At 34.4% G+C, this 26,672-nt stretch overlaps 1 protein-coding gene across 1 annotated transcript; it reads left to right on the plus strand.

Moving 5' to 3' along the window:
- Positions 1–24,246: 24,246 nt before the first annotated feature.
- LOC131056922 (scopoletin glucosyltransferase) lies at positions 24,247–25,804 on the plus strand. The gene has a single exon (XM_057991194.2). It carries the CDS (start codon positions 24,261–24,263, stop codon positions 25,791–25,793), a length of 1,533 nt encoding a protein of 510 aa, XP_057847177.2. The 5' UTR covers positions 24,247–24,260; the 3' UTR covers positions 25,794–25,804.
- Positions 25,805–26,672: the final 868 nt, after the last annotated feature.

A 26,672-nucleotide genomic window follows, 5' to 3' on the forward strand; every position in this document is an offset into this window, starting at 1 on the left:
TGGAAGTGTGGATTGTGAGTTTTATCTTGATGCAAGAAATAAAATTTGCCTTGTTGATTTTAAGCACCAAAACGAAGTTTGTTTCCTAACTTGCAAAAAAATAAAGTTGTTTTTGTATAAGTTTGTGGTTCTTTTTACCTTGGAACAATGAAATTCTTTTTAAGAGCCCCAAACAAATGTGTGATTCTTTTTTAAAAGCCCAAATTTGAAATGTGAAGTTAATTTTAAACCAAAATAAAAAGTGAATTCATTTTTAAAACCAACTTCAAAAACAAGTTAGTAAAAAATATAAATCTACTTTTTAATCTAATTTAAATCTGCACAAAAGAGAAAAATAGTTAGTAAAATCCGCCTATTTGGTGGGCTTCTACAAGCCTAATTTTTTTTTTGTTTTGGTTACAAGGTGATTTGTACAACGTTTTGTTACAATAGCGCTAGTCTGCGTTTGAACAAAGGCACTATTTAACACAAACGCACTAAAAGAAAGGGAAAGACAAAGAAGGGAAAAGCACTAAAACAGGGTGAATAGCGCCAAAATAATGTCAAACGCACCAAAACAGTGTCAAAAGCGCAACCTGTGTGACATTTTCAACATTCAAACATGTTATTGGTTAAAAAAAAAAAAAAGTTGATCTTTTTGGTGTTGGATTCACGTCGGGTTCACCAAATGATGTCATGGAAATGGGGACAAGGCAACAACAAAGTTCAATGTTAATAAGTTAGTTTCAACCATAAAAACAAAACAAAGAACTAAAAACCATTCCAAACATATCAAGAGAGATTTCAAAAAGCATGAAAGAAGTTTAACAAAATAAAAGAAAGGAGAAGAGCCTCCCTAAGATGCTTCCATGATGCCTTTTGATGCTTCTCCCTTGTTTCTCTCCTCTCCAAGTCCCAAATGAGTGTAGCTCTCAGCTTTTAGCACTAGCCATGGATGCCATATGGAGATTCAAGATGGTTGAATATGATAAGCAAATACTATGCAAGAGTAGATAGTGATGCTATGAAAAAGCTCTATGCTAATGCCAGTATAACAACAATACTCTAAAATGCTTCTCCTTTTGCTTGAGGAGAAGGGTTCTATTTATAGAAGAAATAGGGAAATGAAGGGTTAAGATTGAGCAATCTTAACAAGGGTTAGGATTGAAAGTTGGGGATCCATGTGCACAATTGGCACCAATAAAATGGTGACAAGTTTCAACATAGGATTGGGTTGAGAGAAGAGGTTGGAGGCATTAAAGGCCTGAGAAGACCTCATGGTTATCTAGAAGGCAAGGGTCAAGTCTAAATTAAGATTACCCACTGGATTAAGAGTTAATCCAAGGATAAACCTTTGTGCAAATGTTTAAGAGATAATCATGGTCAAAGCATTAATGGCCTGATGAGACCTTTGGGTTGGGTAGAGGTTGAGTCAAAACAAATGTTTTAACCATGTGGGAGGGTTGAATTAACCATTAATGGTTATTGGAGACTTTGGGGATTAAGTGGTTGAAGGTTGAAAGCTTTCAAAGGTTATCCAAGACTTTGAGGGTTAATTTGTTGAACACACAAAGCATTAATTGCTTTTCAAAGACTTTGGAGTCTTTGAGAAGTGACTCCAATTTGCTTAGGAATGTGACAATATTTAGGGGATGGATTAGGCTAATTAGGAAGGGTTTAGAAGAATTTAGAAGGGGTTTAGGCATGCAAGTGGATTTTGTAGGAAAATGCAAGTGGGAGAAATTTTGGTATTTTCAATTAAAATAAAATCATTTATTTCAATTAAATGGTGTAATTTGCATTTGGATAAATATTCAAATAAATATTAATTTATTTAAATGAGAAAAATGAAGATAAAGCATTTAAAATGCTTGAAGACTTTGAGGGAAACCATTAAAGGCTTGAAGACTTTAAGGAAAACCATTAAAGTCTTAAGAAGATTATAGAAGGAAGCCATCAAGTTTGAATACTTTAAGGGAAACCATTAAAGGTTTCAAGTGGGTGAGGATAAATAGGATTTTAAATAAATAATTTATTTAAAATAGTTGTGCAACTTGCTTTTGTAGGAAAATACAAGTGGGTGGAGGATAAAGGTGTTTTAAATAAATTATTTATTTAAAATAATTGTGCAACTTGCTTTTGTAGGAAAATACAAGTGGGTGGAGGATAAAGGTGATTTAAATAAATTATTTATTTATTTAAATGTGAGAGGTGGGATTTTGGGGGTTTTAAATAAATATTAATTTATTTAAATGTGAGAGGTGGGATTTTGGGGGATTTAAATAAATATTAATTTATTTAAATGTGAGAGAAGATTTAATTAAACAAATATGATTTATTTATTTAATTAATGGTATGAATTTGGTTAAGTGAATTAAATCAAATAAATTGAATAATTTATTTAATTAATAGGAGAATGGGGTTAAGATGAATTAATTAAATATTAATTTAATTAATTATTAATTGATGGTTAAATAATCAAATAAATACTAAGTATTCATTTAATTAAGTGGACAGATTTATGTGACTACACATATAAACACTTCAAATTAATGGATGAAAAACATACTAGTGGTATATGAGGTTGAGCCTTAGCGGTCGACGGGTCACATGAAGAACTAGCCACCTTGGTGCTAACAAAGCACCCTACAAAATTGAAAAAACATATCATACACATCATTACATTAAAATTTTTATTGTTTATTTTAAATGTACATATTAATAAAATGTATCTAGATGAAAGTGCATACCGTAAATGGGGCACCGACATCTCTAGGTATCGAGGTAACATGATGTTGGTCCCTTAATGACATGGTATGATACATTCTCTATTAAAAAAAAATGACTTGTGTTATGGTTCATATGTGTATATATAAGGAATTTAATATTGCATTGTAAATTGTATAAATAAATTTGTACCTCTATAGGCTGATCAACATATGAAGAGATGACATCATCATGTGCACCCTCCTCGACATCATCATAACCACCATAGGAAACATCAACATCATCAAAACCATCATCTCCTCCAGGGGCAGCCTCACTCTATGGACCCGTACATACATTCCTGCAACTCGTGCAAACATGCGCTAAGGTAGGGGCAACCCTCACCTCACGCAACTGTTGTACCAAATTGCCCAACAAGGCACTCAATGAACCAAGAGCAGAATCCATTGCTCAATGATGGGCAGGTGCTGGAACAACCGGTGCAGGAAGAGGAACCAAGGGATCATCATGCACATGGTTTCTAACTCTGTTTCTCAATTTGGCCCCAGACCTATCCTGGGGCATGCCTCTCCCGACCCCCTAAAATGATCTAATGTCAAAGTAATTGGATTTTTTACGCAATTCAAATTCGGCCCACAATTAAAAAAAACAAAACACGGTCACCTCATGATTGGAGTGTGGCGGATAGTCAAAGACCATCCACCACCACTCCCAAAAGTGTGTAGCTATGCCGGGGTGCTTACACCATCGAATAGAGATCTGTGGCTTGTTCGGATCTATCTCTTCACCCATCTTAGGGTTCACAAAATATTGTTTCAAATCCATTTTTATTATTTTCAATTCATTGACTTGTTTATATGATAGGCCATCAGCGTAAAAAGCATGCAATCCCTTCCTCCAACTACGATAGCTATCCAACTCACTATCTAAAGCCTGTACAAAATGAACAATCCCTTGCATACTATCTGTAAGGTGTAATAGTTGTGGAGGAGGATGAGGCTCGCATCTAATGGTGTGGATATCCCTAATAAGAGAATCAATATTCATCCTAATGCTCTGCCTCAACTAATCGGGTGGAGGTGGAGGTGGAGGTGGAGGTGGTGGATGTGGAGGGGGTGGAGGTGGCTCTAGACCTAATAGCTCATCTATCTCAAACTCATTCATGATGTGAAAATAATCTGCATATATATACAAACATGAAAATTTACAATTACTATTTAATTTACATTTCACCTTCCAAAAAAACTTATAATTAAATACAATTTACCAAGCTAAATATAAAAAAAGGAAACTCACATAGATCTATATTATTAATAGGTGTGTCTATTTTAATAATAAGCACCATTTAAGAAATATTATCCACTTAAATCAAAGTATAAGAAATATTCTAAAAAATAAAACATCATAATGCCCATGCAACTCAAACAATACCTTTTTATCTATTTTTCGTAATATATATCATTTTTTAATAATCATTATATAAATCATTTTCAATATGGAACATGAATTTGATAAATTAATTTGATTTAAGGTAGATCAATATTATATAAGGAACATGAATTTGATTTAACATCTAAAGATGCATTAGTATAAGTTCCATCAAAATCATAAAAATAATCATGAGAGTGTGTGTGTGTGTGTGTGTGTGAGAGAGAGAGAGAGAGAGAGAGAGAGAATATTATGGTATTAAAGGTCCTACTAAGTGCTAGTTACGTATCTTAAGGGGTCCTAGGTATCTTAAAAGGTTGTAGGTTATACTAAGGTGTCCTAGGATATCATTTTAACTTCTAACTATACATGTTTAATATTTATACATAACATAGGAAACATATAGAATATAACATTTCAACACATGATCAATTTAAAGTTCAATTTAAACATAAATTAAACATCAAAACATAAATTAAACATCTAACTTTTACAAAAGAAACTTATAATTAGATACAACATTTAGAAATATAAATTTAAACATTCAAACTTTTACGCACGATTAAAATAGAGAGAGAGAGAGAGGGAGAGTACAGGTAATTTGAGATACAACGAGTTAGAGACAGAATAGATAATGGGAGATAGAGAGTAGATAATGATAGAGAGAGGGTAATGAAAGAGAGAGAGAGAGTAACATGATAGAGAGATGGAGAGAGAGGGGGCAATGTGTTTGTGTGAGAGAGGGGGAGTAATGAGAGATTGAGAGAGAGAGAGAGAGAGAGAGAGAGTAATGACAGAGAGGGTAACATGTACATGAGAGAGAGAGAGGGGGGGTTTATTGTTGATTTTCATCTAGGGTTTATTGTTCGTTAATTTTTTAGGGTTTGTTGTTCGTTTATTTTCTAGGGGTTTTTGTTAATTTTTTTTTGTCTAGGGTTTATTGTTCATTTTTTTGTAAGGTTTTTTGTTCATTTATTTTCTATCTAGGGTTTATTGTTCATTTTTCTATCAAGGGTTTATTGTCTGTTTTTGTGTCGAATGTTTATTGTTCGTTTACGTTTTTGTTTTTTGTTTTTTCCTATGGTTTTAAGTTTTTACTATTTTTTACTTTTAATATTTTTTGCAATACTTAAAAACTAAAAACTATTTTAAACATGAAATTAAATAAAAATAAAAAATATTTTTCAAACTTTAAAACACTACAATTAAAAATTAACAATAAATTAATATTTTTTTTATGAAAAATAATAATAATAATAAAAGAATATAAAAAACAAAACTACGTACCTGGAAGGAGGTAAAAAATGGTCTTGGGGGGTCAACTGGGATGAAGAACATGGGTACCCATGCTCCTCTAAAACGTTTACCCATTTTTGGAGTAGTGAAAATGGATTAAAATAAATAAATAAATACATTAAAAAACAGGCACCCCTTTTTTACAAATTGGGCATCCATTTAGCTTCGGGCAACCAAACCAAAATGGGCACACGTTTCTGAAAAATATGTGTCTATTTTTTAACACCTTGGGCACCCGAAGCGAAATGGGTACCTGATTTGTAAAAATCGGGCACCCATTTCTAGTGGGCTCTTTTCCCAACCTGCAAACTTCCTCGAGATTGGGACCCAACTTTGTGCATTTACCCAAGAGGAAAGACTCAAACAAATCAAAGGTGTATCTAGCCTCCTTAGAAGATAGGAAAGGAAAAAAGGAAAACTCAAGGTTTGCAAGCATTGAATGGGACATTTACATGGATGAATCATAGGAAAGGATTCACCAATATTGCAGAAAGATTAGATAGATTCTAAGTGCATGCAATTGGGATAGTCAATTGTAGTTTTATGAAGTGTTTGTGCTCCCTTTTACTAGATCAGATCATTATCTTGTTCAACTCTCCTCAATTTAAAACAATCAAATAGGGGGTATTCCTTTCAAATTTGAAAATATATGGCTAAGAGACCCAAACTTGGAGGTTCTGATTGCTAGATGGTGGAATAATGTAGACCAAATAGATCAAACATATATGTATCAATTAAGTAAGAAGCTAAATTATATCAAGGGGAAACCTAAAGAATAGAATAGAAATCAATTCAAGAATATCTTTCAAGAAAAAAATAGAATAGAAAAAGAATTATCAAATTTGAATGAAAGAATTATAAAAGAAGGAATGAGAATAGAGGAATATGAAAAGGAAAAGTCACTAAAGGAACATTTATATGAAATTATGGCAAGGGAAGAATGTTTTTGGAGACAAAAGTCTAGGGAGATATAGCTCCAAGAAGGGGATAGAAACACAATTTTTTTTCATAAAATTTCAATAGCAAACAAGGAAATGAGTACATATGCAGACATCTCAAGAGAGGATGGGTGGAAAACTCAAATCCTAGAGGAAGTAAATGTGGAGGTAATTATATTCTTTGGAGGAATGATAAACAAAGAAGTTCCTTTGAGCAAGAAAGCAAGAGAGGAATTCCTAGGAGCAATACCAAGAATTATTTTTGATGAATAGAATAAAGTTTTTTAAGAAGGTTGCAAAAGAAGATGTGAAAAAATTAGTCTTCCAAATGAATCTAGATAAGGCTCCAATGCTTGATGGCTTCCTAGCTAGATTTTTTCAATGCTTTTGGAGAATACTAGGAGATGATATCTTCAAGGTAGTGGAGGAATCAACAAAGAAGAGAACCATTCTTTGGACAATGAATCATACATTCCTAGATTTGATTCCAAAGAAGATGGTCCAATCAATGGGGGATTTTAGGCCAATTTCTCTATATAACACAACATATTAAATAATCACTAAAATTATTACTCTAGTGTCATGAAATTGTGACCCTTGCAATTTGTGACCATATTAGGGTCCTCACACATGCAAATTGAATCCCTACGCCTGATAGGAGACCAAAGACTTGCTCAACACCTAAGATCTGCATCTTTCTTGCCCTCCACATTGCCTAAACTGCATCCTATCCTGAAAAAAAGGGCAGGACAGGTGCGTGGCGCCCCTATCCCTACCCCATTTTGGGGCAGGACCCTTTCCAATTTTGCATTGGAGGTTGCACATTGAGTGGGAAAACTCCCCCAAATGTCGGTCTGTGATGGAAAATTAGTCAATTAACTCTAATTAATGAGTATATATGTCGCATTTGTCCTCTCATTTTCATAAGTTGGATGAGTGGGAATTTTACATGAGATCAAGAATTCAAGAGCATTCAAGCATTCCTTTCCAGCATTGAACATTCTCAAGTCTCCCTTAAATGCTAGGTGTTGCATTCAAGTCAAGGATTCAACCATTAAAGAGGAGATCCCTTTCAACATTCAATCCAATAGAAGCAATTCTATCAACATTTCTATCACAACCTCCCTTGAGGTGATTTACAGTTCAGTATTTCATTTACATTTACTTGCAAGTACTTTCTTTCATCATTTGGTTAATTCCAAAACTTGGGTTTGACCTAAAGGCAAACCCCCAATCCCAACCCCTTTTCCTCTCTTATCTTGTGTATAGGTTGCAAGTGTGAAATTGTACTTTTGGTTTTGGATTCCATTTGTAGAGGCGGAAAAACCCTTTTCATTTTGCAGATTTTTCGGAGGACCGTGTACACTCTCGCCATGGTCTGGACAACTTTTTCTCAAATTCGTAGGATGACTTCATCTCGATAGATTATTGCCAAATCCAGGTGCATAGATTCATCCTACGCTTCTATTTTGAGTTATAATCAAATCTTTGTCGCTTTTTCACTTTTTCATAAGTACACAATTCAATCAATTCAAATCTCATTCCAAAAGAGGGGATTAACTTACCATCACTCATAATTCAATCTCTTTCTCTGGAGGTTGAATCTAGTGCATTTTCCCTCCCTCTTCTAATTTAATGCATGAGAAGTGTTTGAAGGGAAATCCACAGTGAAACTTTCATCTCTCCTCGGAGGGAAGAAAAGCTTCCTCTAGATCTCCATCATTCACCTTTTTCCAACATTACAATTACAAATAGATTAAAATCGGTCTTAAACACTATAATAGTGGAAGAACAAAGTGTTTTTTCTCTGGGAAGTTCAATTGTGGAATGTATTATAATAGAACATGAAGCAGTACACTCAACAATAAAGATAAGATAGGTTGGTATGATTTTTAATTTAGACATCATGTAGGCTTATGATTTGGTAGATAGGGGCTTTTTAAAAGAAGTTTTATTTAGATTTGGTTTTATCAAAGATTGGATAGAATGGATCAATAGTTGTATTTCTTCACCAAAATTTTCGATGCTAATGAATGTAGCAGCTCAGGGTCTTTTCAGTACACGAAGAGGAATTAGGCAAGGTGATCCAATTTTCCCTTCTTTTCATCATAATGGTAGAAGATCTAGGGAGAATGATAAGAAAAATTAGAAATGAAGGTGGTTAGATTGGAATTAAAATAGTAAGAGATAAGAGATTTCCACAATCCATAGAATAAATCAAAAGTTATTTCTGGATTAAATTGTGTGCATGATTTTTGAATCAACGTTTCGGATCACACTCTGTGATCCATCATCAGGATAAAGAGAGCAAAAAGAATCAGAATCACGAAGTGTGATTTGAAACATTGATTCAAAAATCATGCACATAATTTAATCTAGAAACAACTTTTGATTTATTAAAATAGTTGTTGGGATGAATTCAGTAACGCATCAACAATCTACGGATGATACCATCCTCTTTGGTCAATGTTGTAGGAGAGAAGCCAAGACAATTAAGAAGCTTCTAAATAAATATTTTGATGCCTTTGGATAACAAATATATTGAATAAATTTGAGGTTTTTTTCTTGAATACACAATTGAGTCTTCAAAGAGATCTAGCTAGAATTTTAAATCTTAAAGTGGCCAATTTTCCATTAAAATTTTTAGGAAATCCACTTTTTGAAGGTATAAAAAAAAATTTTACTAGGAGAATTTGATTAATAGGTATGAGCTGACACAATGGGTTCTTGGAAAGGAAGATGGATTTCATCTACAGGAAAAATATTAATGATCTAAACAAAATTGATGAATATTTGAAAAAAATTATACGAATATTTTTCTATAATGGAGCTAAACATCAAAACAAAGTTTCACTTATAGCATGGGAGAAAGTATGCAAACCAAAGATAGTAGGTGGAATAGGGATAGAATAGTTATTTATGATGAATTTAGCAAAGGGAGAAAAATTATCTTGGTAGCTGTACTCAAATAGAGAGTAGAAATAAGTCAAATTATTAAGAAGGAAATACCTAGATAGTGACAATCCTACTGGTATTCTGAAAATAAGAGACCCTCCAAGGGGATCAACCATATGGAGCTATATCTTGGAATACAGGGAAACAATTTTAAAGCATGTAACATGGGAAATTGGTGATGGTTGTAGTGCATCTTTCTGGTTTGACTCATGGAATAAGAATACAATTTTGGAGAATCTCCTAAATATGGAGGAAACAAAAAAGGAAACTTTGAGGATTTGGGGATCAAGAGTGAAGGATTATGGGAAAATAATGGTACAGGATGGTATTAGGACTTGGCAATGGGAATCTTTGGATAATTACAAATCTCAAAATCATCATAAAAAATATTAAGAGACCTATTAAAAAAGAGATGTTTGGTGCCTTCTCATGAACCAGATAGGATTAGATGGTGTGGCTTCAATATTGGCTCTTATAAGGTTACTTTAGGTTATAAAATCAAAGAAGCTATGATGGTAAAAGATGACTGGATGTGTAAACTTCTGTAGAATAAGCAATGTCTTCCAAAAGCTAGGGTATTTGTGTGGCTTGCTATTCAAGGTAAGGTGTTCACCCAGGACCGTATGGAGAAAATGGGAATTAAGGGAGAAAATATCTATGTGTCCTTTGTAAAAAGACAAATGAAAATGCAGATCATATTCTTTTAGAATTCTTCTATGCTCAGAAGTGTTGGGATCATTTTCTTGGCAATTTGAATTTTCAATGCCCTAAACCTCAAAGTCTATTGGATTGGTTTAAAATATGGAATGGTTTGAAGAAGAAAGAGATTTTTGCTAGTCTCTAGAGAGTGATTCCTTCAATGGTGGTTTGGGAAGTATGGAACGAAAAGAATCGTAGAATTTTCCAGGACAAAGATATGCCAAAGGAAACATTAATCCATAAAATTGAAGATCAAGTATTGGATTTGGTTAATATAGCTATAATAAATCACTCTATTAAGAGAGTGGATTTCACTCTATGGCATGATGAAATGACAAAGAGATTTAAGGTCTTAAAATAGTCCCCAAAATTCAAGATAGAATTAATAGTAAGAACTCTAAAATAGGTAGAAAAAATGTTATATGGTACCCGCCAGGCTGGATGGATTAAAATTAACTTTTACGGGTTGCCAGAGGTAACCCATATGAAGGAGGCATAGGATGTATAACTAGAGATTCTGAAGGGAGTATTATTATTGTAGAATCTAAAGCTTTAGGTGAAAAAAAAATAATATACCATAAATTAGAGCTACATTGTTGGGGATACAACTTTGTTTCAAAGTAGAAGCAAAGAAGATTCATTTGGAAGGAGATTCTTAGATCATAATTAATGCTATACAAAAAAAATAGATCTCCCAATTGGATGTTGGTCAAATAATTATACCCAATTAAAGAATTAGTTAATAAATTTGATGACTTCAAAATTATTCATATTTACAATGAAGGCAATGTTGAGGTTGACATTCTTGCCAAAATGCACTTGGAATTCCTTAGGAATCGAGAGCCTGGGGTAGTTAATGAAGTGCTTGGAGTAGAGGGGAAATTCAAATTTCAAATTTTGTCTCTTTTTAAACTTTGGATTGGTGCATTAAACACATAAACATTCTTTTGAAATATTGTAGGGTATGTGCAAGATCACGAGGGGCCAAAAAGTGGCAATGGAGAAAAAAATGTGTTTTAATCTTTTCCAAACAAGCCAAAATCCACTTTGACTTTTTGTTTGGGTCGGCCAAAATTTGAATTTGGTTTGGTAATACCAAACCAAATCGGATATCCGTTAATATCGGATATCCAATATTAATGAATATCTAATTTGTGATGTCACTATTGTGATGTCATGCCTTCTCAAATTGGATATTCATTTAAATAAAATATCCATTTTGGAAAAAAAAAAAACGGATATTCGTTTTTCTCAACATAAAAAGTATAGTTTAGTAAAATGGGCATAACTTTTGTGTTTCTTATCAAAATTTTGATCTTTTATAGGCATTGGAAAGGTAATTCAGAAACCTATTAAATGGATAAGGTAATTTTATGATATTACTGACCAAAAATTAATTATTATCATTTGAAGTTAATCCTTCGTTTTTAAAAATTTAAATACTCACAAATTTTGTATATAAAGTCTCCTTTTTTTTTGATTTTTTTTCCTATCACCTCTTTTATCTATCACTTGTCTATCTATACTTACATAAATATATTTTATCTATCTCTTTCTTCTCTTCTTATGTCACTTCTTTTCTCATCCCATATAGATAAATAAATTATCAAGTTATGTGCATCTTTGCATATATCTCCATCTTTCTATTCCTATGTATTCCTCTCCCACTCCATCATTGTCACTTCTTATTTATATATCTCTCTAATAATCTCTCTTCTCTCTATTTATCTCACTCCTCTACCTTATCCTACCTATACTTATCTATTACTTTCTATCACCTCCTTTCTCTCCCTATCTTGTCCCCTCTATCTCTATATCCCTATAGATCTATCTTCATGTATATTTATATCTAATTATCTCTAAATATCACTTATTCAATCCATCTCTCCCTCCATTTGTATTACTCTCTCTATCACTTTCTATCCATATCTATCTCTATCTCCATCTTCACATCTCTATCTATTTACCTATCAGTTTCTCTTTCTATATGTTCCTCTATTTCATATATCTTCCTCTTTACATGATTAATCTACCTCTCCCTCTCTTCCTCTATCACCCTCTCTAAGTATCTTTCCCTTTCTCTACTTTTATCTCTTTATTAATACCCTCTTTATATATCTCTGGCTCTCTCCCCCCATCCTTCTCTATAGTGCCTTTATATATCTCCATATCTCCCTCTTTCTCTCTCTCTCCCTCTCTATCTATCCCTATCTATAATCTCTATCTCTCTTTGTCACTCTCTTGAACTATCTACATCTCTTTATCTATCAATATTCCTCTTCCTTTCTATCTCTTTAACTCTTCCTTTTTGTATCTCACTCTCTTTACCCCTCTCTATCCATTTCTCTCTCTCTTTATATATTTATCTTTGTCTTTACCTCTCTCTTTCTCTATATCTATTTATCTCCCTCTCCTTTATTTTCATTTTTATCTCTATCTTCCTCTCTCCTTTTCAATCTCTAGATATGTCTACCTCTTTCTATCCATCCTTGTCCTTCAGTTTTTCTTCCTCTCACTTCACACTCATTAATATATATATCTCTATTTATGTCGTTGTCCTTCATTTTTTCTCCCTCTCTTTAGCCCTTCATCTCTCTTCATCCTTATATCTCTCCTTATTTAAAATGGTACATATGGTCTCCTAAGGGGTTATATGGTGTTTTAAAGGGTCATAGATCACCATATGACCCTTTAGGATACAATATGACCCCCAATGACACCATATGGTGTCCTAAGGGGTCATATGGTGTCCTAAGGGGTCATAGAGCACCATATGACCCCTTAAGACAAATAAGACCCCTAACGACACCATATGGTGTCTTAAGGGGTCATAGGACACCATATGACCCCTTAGGACACCATACGATCCCTAATGACACAATGTGGCATCCTAAGGGGTCATATGGTGTCCTAAGGGGTCATAGGACACCATATGACCCCTTAGGACACCATACGACCCCTAATGACACCATATGGTATCCCAAGGGGTCATAAAACACCATATGACCCTTTAGGAAGCCATAAGACCTAGAACAATACCATATGGTGTCCTAAGGGGTCATATGGTTTTATAAGGGGTCATGGGACACCATATGACCCCTTAGGACACAATATGAACCCTAATAACACCTAAGGGGTCATATGGTATTGTAAGAGGTCATACATGATGTCATATAACCCCTTAGGACACAATATGGCCCCTTAGCACACCATATGACCCCTAACAACACCATATGGTGTCCTAAGGGGTCATAGGACACCATATCACCCATTAGGACACAATATGATCCCTAACAAGACCTACGGGGTCATATGGTGTCCTAAGGGGTCATAAGACACTATATGACCCTAGAGGACACTATATGCCCCCTAACAAAAACGTATGGTATTCTAAGGGGTCATATGGTGTCCTAAGGGGTCATAGGACACCATATGATGCCTTAGGACACAATATGACCCCTAACAATACCTAAGGGGTCATATGGTATCCTAAGGGGCATTAGGACACCATATGACCCTTAACAATACCATATAGTGTCCTAAGGGGTCATAAAACACCATATGACTCCTTAGGACACCATACAACCCATAACGACACTATATGGTGTCCTGAGGGGTCATATGGTGTCATAAGGGGCATTGGGACACCATATGACCCCTTAGAAAACCATATGGTATCCTAAGGGGTCATAGAACACCATAAGATCCCTTAGGACACCAAATGACCCCTTAGAACACAATATAACCTCTAATGACATCATATGCTATCCTAAGGGGTAATATGGTGTTCTAAGGGATCATAGAACACAATATGACCCCTTAAAACATAATAAGACACCTAATGACACCATGTGGTGTCCTAAGAGGTCATATGACACCATATGACCTCTTAGGACACCATACGATACCTAACGATACAATATGGTGTCTTAAAGAGTCATATGGTGTCCTAAGGGGTCATAGGACACCATATGACCCCTAACAATACTATATGGTGTTCTAAGGGATCATATAATGTCCTAAGGGGTCATAGGACACCATATGATCTATTACAATATAATACGATCCCTAATGACCCCTAAGGAGTCATATGGTGTCCTTAGGGTTATATGGTGACCTTGACACCATACAACCCCTAACGCCACCATATGATGTCCTAAGGGGTCACATAACACCATATGACCCCTTAGGACACAATAAGACCCATAACAACATGATATGGTGTCCTAAGGGGTCATATGGTGTCCTAAAGGGTCACGAGATACTATATGATCCCTTAGGACACAATATGACCCCTAGCGATACCTAAGGGGTCATATGGTGTCCTAAGGGGTCATATGATATCCTATGACCCTTTAGGACACAATATAACCCCTTAGCACACCATAAAACCCCTAACGACACCTTATGGTGTCCTAAGGGATCATAGGACACCATATGACCCCTTAGCACACCATACGACCCCTAATGACAGCATATAGTATCCTAAGGGGTCATATGGTGTCTTAAAGGGTTATAGAACACCATATGACCCCTTAGGACACCATATGACACATAAAGACACCATATGGTGTCCTAAGTGGTCATAGGACACCATATGGCCCCTTAAGAGACCATACAACCCATAACAACACCATATGGCATCGTAAGAGGTCATAAAACACCATATGACCCCTTAGAACACCATACAACTCATAACAATACCATATGGTGTCCTAAGGGGTCATAAGACACCATAAGACCCCTTAGGACCTAATATGACCCCTAACGATGGCATATAGAGTCCTAAGAGGTCATAGGACACCATATGACCCCTTAGGACACAATATGAGTCCTAACGACATCATACAATGTCTTTAAGGTTCATATTATGTCCTAAGGGGTCCTAGTACACCATATGACCCCTTAGGACACAAAATGAATCCTAACGACACCTAAGCAGTCAGATGGTGTCCTAAGGGGTCATAGGGAACCATATGACCCCTTAAAATACCATACAACCCCTAATAATTCCATATGGTGTCCTAAGGAGTCATTGAACACCATATGACCCTTTAGGACACCATACGACACATAACGAAACCAAATGGTGTCCTAACGGGTCATAGGACACCATATGACCCCTTAGGAGACCATACAACCCATAACAACACCATATGGTTTCCTAAGGTTTCATAGAACACCATATGACCCCTTAGGACACCATACGACACATAACGAAACCAAATGGTGTCCTAACGGGTCATAGGACACCATATGACCCCTTAGGAGACCATACAACCCATAACAACACCATATGGTGTCCTAAGGTTTCATAGAACACCATATGACCCCTTAGGACACCATACAATCCATAACGACACCATATGGTGTCCTAAAGGATCATAAGACACCATATGACCCCTTAGGACATAATATGAGCCCTAGCGACACCTAAGGGGTCATATGGTGTCATAAGGGGTCATATGATGTCCTATGACCCTTTAGGACACAATATGACCCCTTAGCACACCATACAACCCCTAACGACACCATATGGTGTCCTAAGGGGTCATAGGACACCATATGACCCCTTAACACACCATACGACTCCTAATGACACCATATAGTGTCTTAAGGGGTCATATGGTGTCCTAAAGGGTCACAGAACACCATATGACCCCTTAGGACACCATATGACACATAACGACACCATATGGTGTCCTAAGGGGTCATAGGACACCATATGGCCCCTGAAGAGACTATACAACCCATAACAACACCATATGGTATCCTAATAGGTCATAAAACATCATATCACCCGTTAGAACACCGTACGACCCATAACGACACCATATGGTATCCTAAGGGGTCATAAGACACCATATGACCCCTTAGGACATAATATGACCCCTAACGATGGCATATAGAGTCTTAAGGGGTCATTAGACACCATATGACCCCTTAGGACACAATATGAGTCCTGACGATGTCATACAATGTCTTAAAGGGTCATATGGTGTCCTAAGGGGTCCTAGTACACCATATGACCCCTTAGGACACAAAATGAATCCTAACGATACCTAAGTAGTCATATGGTGTCCTAAGGGGTCATAAGGAACCATATGACCCCTTAGTACACCATACAACCCCTAACAACACCATATGGTGTCCTAAGGAGTCATAGAACACCATATGACCCCTTAGGACACCATACGACACATAACAAAACCAAATGGTGTCCTAAGGGGTCATAGGACACCATATGATCCCTTAGGAGACCATACAACCCATAACAACACTATATGGTGTCCTAAGGTTTCATAGAACACCATATGATCCCTTAGGACACCATACAATCCATAACAACACCATATGGTGTCCTAAAGGATCATAAGACACCATATGACCCCTTAGGACATAATATGACCCCTAATGACATCATATAGTGTCCTAAGGGATCATAGGACACCATTAGACCTGTTAGGACATAATGTGACCCCTAATGATGTCATATAGTGTCCTAAGGGGTCATAGAACACCATATGAGCCCTTAGGATACCATAAGAGCCATAACGACACCATATGACTTGTTAGGACTCAATATGACCCCTAACGACACCTAAGGGGTCATATGGTAAAGTTAGAGGTGAGGATAGGTGTGAGAGAGAGATGGTAGTTGGGGAAGAGAGAATTAGACAGAGTTGGGGGTAATTAGGGGTTGGGAGGAGAGGGGGGATGGGAAAGTATCAACAAAGGGAGAGAGGGAGAGATGAGGAGAGAGGTTGAAAGAGAGAGGTCTAGAGATAAGGTAATTAGGGGAAGGGGAGGGGGAGAGAGAGGGAGGGAGCATCAACAAAGGAAGATGGGGGAGAGATGGGGAGATAGATCCCTGATTACCCTCTCTCTCCATCTCTTCGTTAATATTTCCCTCCCCCCCTCCGCTCCCCCTAATTATCCTCTCTCTATCACTCTCTTCACTACTCTCCACATCTCTCCCTCTCTCCTTTTGTTGCTACTTACTATTCTCCCTCTCTTATTATCCACTAATTACACCCAACTCTCTCTCAGTTCTCTCCTCCTATGGGTTTATAGATACTTCCCTCTCCCCCTCTCCCCACCCCCTAATTACTTTATATCTCTCTCTCTCTCTTCACCTCTATCCCCATACCTCTTCTCTCTTTGTTGATACTTTCCCCTCTCCCCCTCTCCTCCTACCCCCTAATAATATCAATCTCTCTGTCTCATTCTCTCTCTCTTCGCCTACCACCTAATTACCTCTATCTCTCTCTCACTCTCTCTCTCTCTCTTCTCCCTAATTACTCTCTCCTTCTCACCTCTCTCCCCCTCTCCTTTTGTTGATACTTCCCTACGCCTCTCCTTGTCCCCTCTGAATTTTGTTGCTAGAGATGAGAAGGAAATGCAGAGAGACTAGTCTAGATCTAGGGAAGAGAGAATGACATAGAGGAGGAAGTTATGAAGAGGTAGAAATATAAGTGTAGAGATTGAGAGAATGAATGAGGTATTCAATGGAAGTTAGAGATATAGGTCTAGAGAGATGTATAAATATGGACAAAAGAGGAGGAAGAAACAAACAGGTGGAGTGATAGGTTTAGGAGAGAGAGGTGGAGAAAGGAAGAAACATAGATAACATGGTTTATCAAAATTTATTGAACTTAATAAAATTCCTAAATTTAATATTATTTATTTAGTTTATTTTGAGATGATTGTTACAAAAAATTCATGCAATAGGGAAATCATATGAAAAAGTCATGAGCTTTTTATGTTTTAAAAATGAAGGGTGAATTTAAATTAATTATAATTATTTTTAAAACAAAATATTGAAAATCTACCTATTCCATATCATAGAGTTCCGAATTACCTTTGCAACTCCTATAAAAAATCAAAATTTTGATAAAAAACGCAAAAGTTATGCCCAATTTACTAAAATATGTTTTTTTTTTGTTTTTTTTCAAAACGAATATCCGATTTTAAAACATAATTTTTTCCCTCCATTGTCCATTCAGGAATTCTTTGGGATTTGGCTTGGAAATGACAAGCCTTGAAAGTCAATTGAAAAAATGTGTTTTTCAGTATTGCTTGATTTTCCAGATTTCACACTAGTGGCTGACGACTTTTTTTTTAGCTAAAATTGATAAAATAAAAAAGGGTTTTTAAGGAAATTCTCAGCTTTCCAAGAATATAAGGTTTGTCTTATTTTGACTTTAATAAATAATTATTATTTATTTTTTAATTGAATTATGACAAAAGTCCTAATTGATAGGCTGAATGAAAAACACCCATAACTTTTAAATGGTATAATATTTTTTGAATCCAAAAAATGTGTCACATTCTATGCTTTGTCTAATATAGGGAGAAATTAAAAAAAAAAGAATTTCATAAGGTTTTGACCAAGTTAAGGTGGTCAGACGTAGGAGTTTCCGAATTTCTGAAAAGCTGTAGTAAACAATTCATAAATAATTATTTACTTTATAAAAAAATGTGTGTCACATCCAAACATGAGTCTAATACTTATATTATAAATCATATAAAAAAATATTATGATTTCATTGTGATTAGGGTGGTCAGACATACGCCTACTACTTATCTTTTTCTTGAAATTTTAGTACCATTGCATTGAAATTTGAAATTTTCATCAAATAGGATTTTTTTTCTTCCAAAAAATAATTAGTAGCTTAGAAACTACATTCAATTTTCTATAGATTCTCTTCTTACATATTCTTAAAATAATGTTCATAACTTATTCAAATTTTCATGTCAAGTTGCATAACTTTGATTTTCTAAAATTTCATTGCCACTTAAGGGCCTGTTTTCACACACCATGATCCTGCACATACTCTGCATTTTAAAATACTATTATATCAGGGCAATTTGATCTTATCAACTTTGATGGGACCAATTTTTTAAGATTCACATTTATTATAGCTACAACCCAAGTAAATTAGAAGGAAATTTAGCAAAGGGTTGAAGTTTATCAACTATCTGAAGGCATAGATGTTAAGATAAATGATTAGTTAATATTAGTTAGGGTAGATATAAAAGAGTTGTAAATATGGAGAAGAAAGATAGTAATATTTGGGGAGTTATTGCTAAATTAGTTAGCTAGCCGAGTCATTATGTGTTGGTAAGGAAATGTTCTTGAAGTCCAGGAGACCAAAAAATCATGATTAAGTATGTCATCCAATATCAATATTTGATTATTGAAAGGATAAACCCTCTCATTAATATGTGCAAGCTTTTATGGTGGATGTGAAATTTTATTAAAGATGGTGGAGTCTTGGAAATATCCAAAAGTTTATTTTTCTTTTCAAGAGAGGTTTTCCTAAATGAAAAATCAAAGCTTAGAGATGAAATGGAGATCCCAATCCGATTGGTGACAATTAGAAGGCAGATGGCTTTCTTAGGGGAAATAATGAATGAGAGATTGAGCACATTCTTGAGGTATAGTCATCTTTTAGTGTTATATGTGATCAAAGTGGTGTTTGGAGAGAATTTTATAATGGTAGATCATAGATATCACATAAATTCAGACATATCATCAATGTTTCTATCTATCTCTTTAGATATAGGCTTGAAAAATACCGTGGCTAAAGAGTTATGCAAAACAGCCTTCAAGAATTAGATTTTGGAATGCATGGACGATATTCTCATAAATATTGATAATTTTTAGATCCCTCTACCCAAAGATTTTGACAAACAAGATGAAGAAGTGCTAAAACTCCAAATAATTTTAATGGATGATGAAGATGACTATCAAGATAACAAAGAGGCGGCAATAAGGAGTCTCAATTTCCTTTTTGAGCTGGATAAATATAGTGGAGAACCTAGCACTTGATTGGACCTCAACCTTTATTCAATAGGAAGGCTTGGAGCAGCTGATTCAAGCAACTAAGGTGGATAGAGAAAACCATGTAGAAGAGGACAAGATGGACCCAGAGGAAGAAGGTCCAGAATAAAGGCATCCTCCTATTTTTGTATTTTCCAAGTAGATTTATATCATAAGAAAATGTTTACTAGAATAGTTAGTAATATCTAAAGGCAAGAAAGACTTTGTTTATTAAGTGTAAGTTTTTTTACTATAAAGATATCAAGCCTTGAATTAGGTAGTAGGTGATGCCAATTAAGTATTTGGTAGAATCAAATTCAAAGATTGGGATAAAACTTTTATTTCCCTTTCAGTTGTATACTTTTTGTAATCAGTTGCTTTTCTATAATATATGGGGACTAGCCCTTACCAGTAGTTTATTTATAAAAAAATTGTATATATTATTATTTGGTATATTATTTTTATTGTGTATAAATCTAACAATTATATTACACATACAAATATTTTGATGTGTAAATTTATTAAGATGCTACAAAGAGTTTAATGTGTAAATTTAAATTGATAGTCTATTAGATCTATATGTTTGAGTTTCACAATTTTGAGCTATGAAATGAAGTTAATTATTTTGTCTTATGTTTAAGAATTTTCGTTGTTACTATTGAGTTGTAGAAAGGCATTGACGTTTTTTTTGGGAAGTTTGGTGTTAGGGAAGACTCTCTTGTTATTGAATCCTAGGTATCTAGCTTTTAGTCTTTTCTTTCAACTGGTATTGCCAATACTAGTTTGCATCAAATTGACAAATATATATATCTTTGTAATTCTATAATAATTCCTATTTTGAGGATATTAGTGACTCATTGGGTTCTTTTGTATCACTAATTAGAGATTATTGTTCTTTCGCATTCTATCTTTAGATGCATCTAGGTAGAGGTGGATGATTTGAAGGGCTTAGTAAATGAAATATGATTTAAGGTGGAAGATTACATTTGGAGCTAGCTTTAGTAATAATTTTAACAAATCCACCCAAAAATGTTGGAGCATTAAATCAATTGTTATATTATAGGATAGTTTGGTATGGGAAAGTAAGGATTTAAAAGCTATTCCAAATCAATGTAAATCAATCTAATGAGCATTAAGAAATATTTTAATTATTTTTTGTGCAATGATGTGGTATAGTTTATCTACAATTTCAATTTAGCTCTACCATTTCACTATGGTATCATAGAATATCAATATCTTTATGCATCTATCTAATGTTTGCAAAAGAGATTACTTTGGTACTATCTAGAAACAATTACTTCTTGTGTAAGGTGTGTAACAGAGAAGATGGCATATGGAGAAGAATTTGTTGTGTGCGGTGACCATATGAAGGCATAAGACCTACATAATACTCCATAAAAAAATTATAGAATCACATGGACTTTTCATATGTAGAGTTGATTGAAGTTTCTTGTTTGTGTCTTCTCTCTCTATATAAACCCTTTATTAGAATATGAGTATGGATGTGATTTTTTCTTAGCATAAAACCATAAAGGCCATGGGGAAGTGATATATATAGGTTCTATAGATATAGATAATTTTTGTAAGTGTTTTATTATTAAAATGATGTTTTATGAGATTTCTTACCCGAAAGAGTTTTCCTCATCTATATATTATGTAATGTGTTTATGTGTAGCTTGTAATTCTCATTTCATTTATTTTATATTTATTTGCAATGGTTTGTAACCTAAGATCCTAATATCTATTGGTATAGATACAAGTGCAAGCCAATAAATTTACACTTGAAGTAGCCCATCTTCATGTAATGACCATTGGAGGGATTCTCCTAATATACTTGTCAAAGTGTCATTAGCCTCCCTTCCTCTTTCCAGCAAGGACCAGTTTAGTCCATGAGGGTATTGTCATGATAGAATGGATTTCATAATTCATAATGTAGCAATCATGGCCATAATGTTCATGGCTAGTCTCAATCCTCCTACTAGCATTCAACTTCTCTATATCTCCACAACAAAGGACCCCCTAGATGGCTAAACAGTGAAAAATTTCTTTACCTCACTCTAGCGATTTCTCCTTCTAGAGCTGCTAGTTAGCCATTTGAGAAAGTGCAAACTATTGAAGATTAGGCTTGTGGTGGTGCTCTTATTGCCTAAGAATCCATTCTTGATATCGAGGATAACTCAATGTGTGAAATCAAGACAATTGTAACCCACATCTTACTATGAATTATATATATTTTTATGCTTAGAAATTATTTTATCTCTACTTTTGTTTATTAGAATTATAAATGAATTATTATTAACAGAGGAAAATTATACTTCTGTCATGTGGTACGGGAGAAGGAAGGAACACACATTTCTTTATCAAATTCAATTACATTACGACCATCGAAGAATCTTTTTAGTTATAAATTTGCAATTGGATACTCTCATAATTAGCGAAACAAATATCTTGTGCTTCATTGCCTGATCGGTCTTTCATGTCGTAAATTTTTTAACTCTCACCAATTTCTTTTTCGAAAGAAATATGTTGGACCCCTTATGAAAGGGCAAAGATAATTATTTTGTATTTATTAATTAAATTAAATATTAGAATACGGTTCTATTTTAATTTTTAATTTAATTAATATTTATAAAATAATTGTTTTGTGAGATGCAATTGGATTTCTACATAGACAATTCCTTACGAAAACAACACAAGCTAATGATTGGTGATATTTTTATAAGTAAAATTAAAAGTTTTATACAAGAATAAAAATGTGTATTTTTAAGAAAATAAATTTTAAAGTAGAAATTGAGTGAATAATTAGATAATTTTAAAATATAAATACACACATAATTTTGAAGTAAAATGGAATAATTTTTGATATTTTATTGAGTATATTTCTATGCATTTTTTAGATAGGTGTCTTTAAGATATTTATACTAGATAAAACAGTGATAAAGATATCTATACTAGTTAAAATAGCGATAAAGATGAAAATTTATAGTTCACTTTTTAAAAAATTCAAACATGTACACATCTATTTTGCTAATTTAGATTATTAATATTAATATTCTATTGATTATTTTGCTTTATATTAAACTCATTCATAATTGATGTATTGCAACGCATATAAATTATGGGTTGATATTTGATAATGAAACAACATTGCAATATAAGATATATCCTTCAAATTAAGAAAAAACATAGATTATTTTTTTACAATATACTCTTAAAATAACAACAATTATCTATAAATTGATTTAAATATATTCTTAATATCAAAAGAAAATTAAAATTAAAAAAATTTAATAGACACAAATACCATAATATTAGCATTGAAGATATAAGAAAAATGCTTGATGCTAGAAGTAATAAACATCAATCTAAATCTTTTATTAAATATTTATAATGAAATGCATACAAGTATATATATCTCAAACCAATATAGTGGTCTATTGCATTTACTTTTATTTATATATGTTATCAATGTAGTCATTATGTTACTTTAGAATACAAATGTTGATATAAATCTTTTACATATTAAATTCAAAATAAACATATATCATTATAAACTTTTACATCTCACAAAAACACATTGCATATCATTATATTGATAAAAATATATATAAATTATTCATTGCATTTAAAATTATAATATATGTTAATGAGTGATCGTTTTGTTAGTAAAGTTGAATGATTCTTAATGAATCCATTAAGAATCAAGTTTTGTTGAGGTACAAGATTCTGACATCATGAGACCAAGAATATACCACATTCATGCTCTCATAACAAATATAGCTAAAATAACTTTGTAAACAAAGATCCTTCAATAATAAAATATAAATGATATTATAAAGATTTATATTTTTTAATAAAACTGTTTCAAATTAACGATCAACATAATCTATTCCTAAATAGCATATATAGAAATTGACATCACCATCAGATCCTCTCCCTTGCAACAAACAAAAAACAATTACAACCTAAGGATTTTTTATCTCACACGCATCAGCAGTTCGAAATTCCAGGCGTGCATCCCGCTTCCAGTCGAATCAAAATAGACTATTTTTAAAAAATTCCAATGCATCGAGGAAGCCACGTTGAACCTCACTTACACAATAAGCCATACAATACCGATCGTTTCCTCCCACAGCACGACTTGATACTCAGTTAAATCAATGTTGGTCGATTTCCACTGTAATTATTGCCTCCTTACTGACAATAGTTTCGTCATGCATGAGGGAAGGAGAAGAAAAATCCTACATGCGTCGAGCCAAAATTTAGAAGTCTCACGACAGTTGCCCCAAGCTTATCTTTCACCAGCCAAAGTACACACCACAAATTTCATTCTAATTATTTTATATAAGAATCCGCTTTTATATGTACAAGAAGGCGAGCTCATTTCAACAGCTTTGTTTTTGTTGGCGAAGATGAGTGGATTGCAGAAGCCTCATGTTGTGGCGGTGCCATTCCCAGCGCTGGGTCACTTCATTCCTTTTCTCGACCTCGCAAAACTCCTCGCTTCCAAAGGCCTTGCAGTCAGTTATGTCGCAACGCCTGTTAACATTTCCCTCCTGCAGAGCCACCTTCATCAAGCTGTGAAAGATGATCTCGACATTAGCCTGGTTACCCTTCCTACGCCCGACGTGGAAGGCTTAGAAGGACGAGAGAGGAACGATCTTGTTCCGTTGGAGTCTAGAGGTCTTATCTTCGAAATGGCGGAAAAACTTCAACATCCTTTCAGCACTTGGATGGAGGAGCAATTCCACCGACCAACAGCAACGCCTCCCGTGTGTGTTGTCTACGATATATTTATGGGTTGGGCTATCGACACGGCCCAAAAGTTTAACGTTGCCAGTGTTCTGTTCAACACCTGTGGCGCCTTCGCAATAAGTCTGATGCAGTTCATATCCACTTCGATATCACAAAACACGTTGGAGAAAGATGAGGAGGACAGTCTTGTGGTTAGCTTCAATCTGCTTCATCCTCTCAGATTGTCTAAACATGAGGTAGGCCCAGTTTTTCTCAATCCAGACCTTTCAGACTCCATTCAGCGTTTTTTCTTTCAGCGTTTGCAGGAGATTGGGAAAGGATCGGGAATACTGATCAATACGTTCCACGAGCTTGAGTCTTTCTATGTCCAACACTTGAAATATTTAACCGCTAAACCAGTTTGGGCCATAGGTCCTGTGCATTCACAAAATTTATTTGGAGGAGCAGGTAACGTTAACACCCAAGGGAAAATGGTGGGCGTCAATGAACAAGAGCTGGTTTGCTGGCTGGATTCGAAATGCCCTCGTTCCGTTGCATACGTTTCGTTTGGAATTCAGACTGCTTTATCAGAAGAGCAGACACATGCCCTGGGCAGAGGTCTGGAAGCCAGCGGACAACCATTTGTATGGGCTATCAAAACGTACCCAAAGAAGGAATTGGTTTCTTCAGAGTCAAAGACCGACATCAATAGCACATATCTGCCAGAAGGCTTTCTGGAGCGAACAAAAGAGAGAGGACTAGTCATACGTGGGTGGGTGCCCCAGCTTGTAATTCTTTCCCATGTTTCGGTGGGTGCCTTCATAAGCCACTGCGGATGGAACTCTGCACTCGAAAGCATTTCCCTCGGTGTTCCAATACTTTCATGGCCTATGTTTGGAGATCAACACTTAAATTCAAAGCTTTTTGCTGACTTGGGCGTAGGAATACAGTTCTGCCAACACACAGATGGGATTCCAGATGAGGAGAGAGTGAAGGAGGCTGTCACAATGGCTGTAACTGGGGACAAAGGAGAAGAGATGAGAGAGCGCACAGAGAAATTGAAGGAGATGGCTACAAATGCTATCAAAGAGCAAGGATCTTCAGCCGCGGATTTGACAGCTTTTGTAAGTGACATGTATAAGTTGAATTCCAGACCCACAAAACACAAGAGAGAGGCGGAACCAAGTCTCATCAATCCAAGTACTGAATAAGTCTTTATCACTTTCGCATATTGTCTATTGTTACTTAGGTTTGTATAATCTATAGTAAATATTGTAATTGTTTTTGGATTAGGCTGTATACAGGTTTTTTTCATCAATATTTTGGATCACACTTTGTGATTTATAATCATGATGATATAGATAATTCAAGGAGATAAAAAATCATATGTGCAATCATAAAAAAAATTTGCACAATTTAATTCAGAAATAATTGCAATATATTTTCTACTTTTCATATGTTAAGAAATTTATGTTCTACAATATTTTGTATCGATATATTTGATATATGATTTTACTAATTAATTTATTTTAAAGTTATATTTTTAAAATTTTAGATTGAGTTGTATTTGTATTTGTTCTTCTAAAACTTATCAAACATGATTTAACCTCTAATTTTATTAAATTTTAATTTTTTCGTTAGAACAATAATATTAGAATATGATTATCACTCATCAAGTTGAGAATCAAAGATTTTAAATTACATCTCTAAAGTTAAGTACTCAAATGACATCATTCTAATTTTGTTTTTGTAATGATATAGGGTTGATTGAATTGGGAGAATCAATTATTACTCATGCAAACCATAATAATTAGTAACATTTCAAATTTAATTAGCTTTGAACGCAATAATTTACACATTATCAACTTTGTTATTAAAAGTTCACTATAATAAATACCTATTTAACTTAGTTTTTGCTAGGTAAGTGAACAATGTTGATCCTTAGTGGCAGAGGTTGATTGTAGTTAGTGCTTATTTTGGAGTCTAAATTTTTGGAAGTGGCACATTATGCTCCAAAGAGTTTGATATGTAAATTTAAATAATGGCCATATTTGTTATTTGTCCATGTTTGAGTTTCAAATTGTTGGAAG

Source organism: Cryptomeria japonica, chromosome 1 (assembly GCF_030272615.1).
Source record: "Cryptomeria japonica chromosome 1, Sugi_1.0, whole genome shotgun sequence".
Lineage (NCBI taxonomy): Eukaryota > Viridiplantae > Streptophyta > Pinopsida > Cupressales > Cupressaceae > Cryptomeria > Cryptomeria japonica.

Excerpts from the sequence above, each read along its gene's own strand:
- LOC131056922 (XM_057991194.2), top strand. The coding sequence starts at position 24,261 with ATGAGTGGATTGCAGAAGCCTCATGTTGTGGCGGTGCCATTCCCAGCG.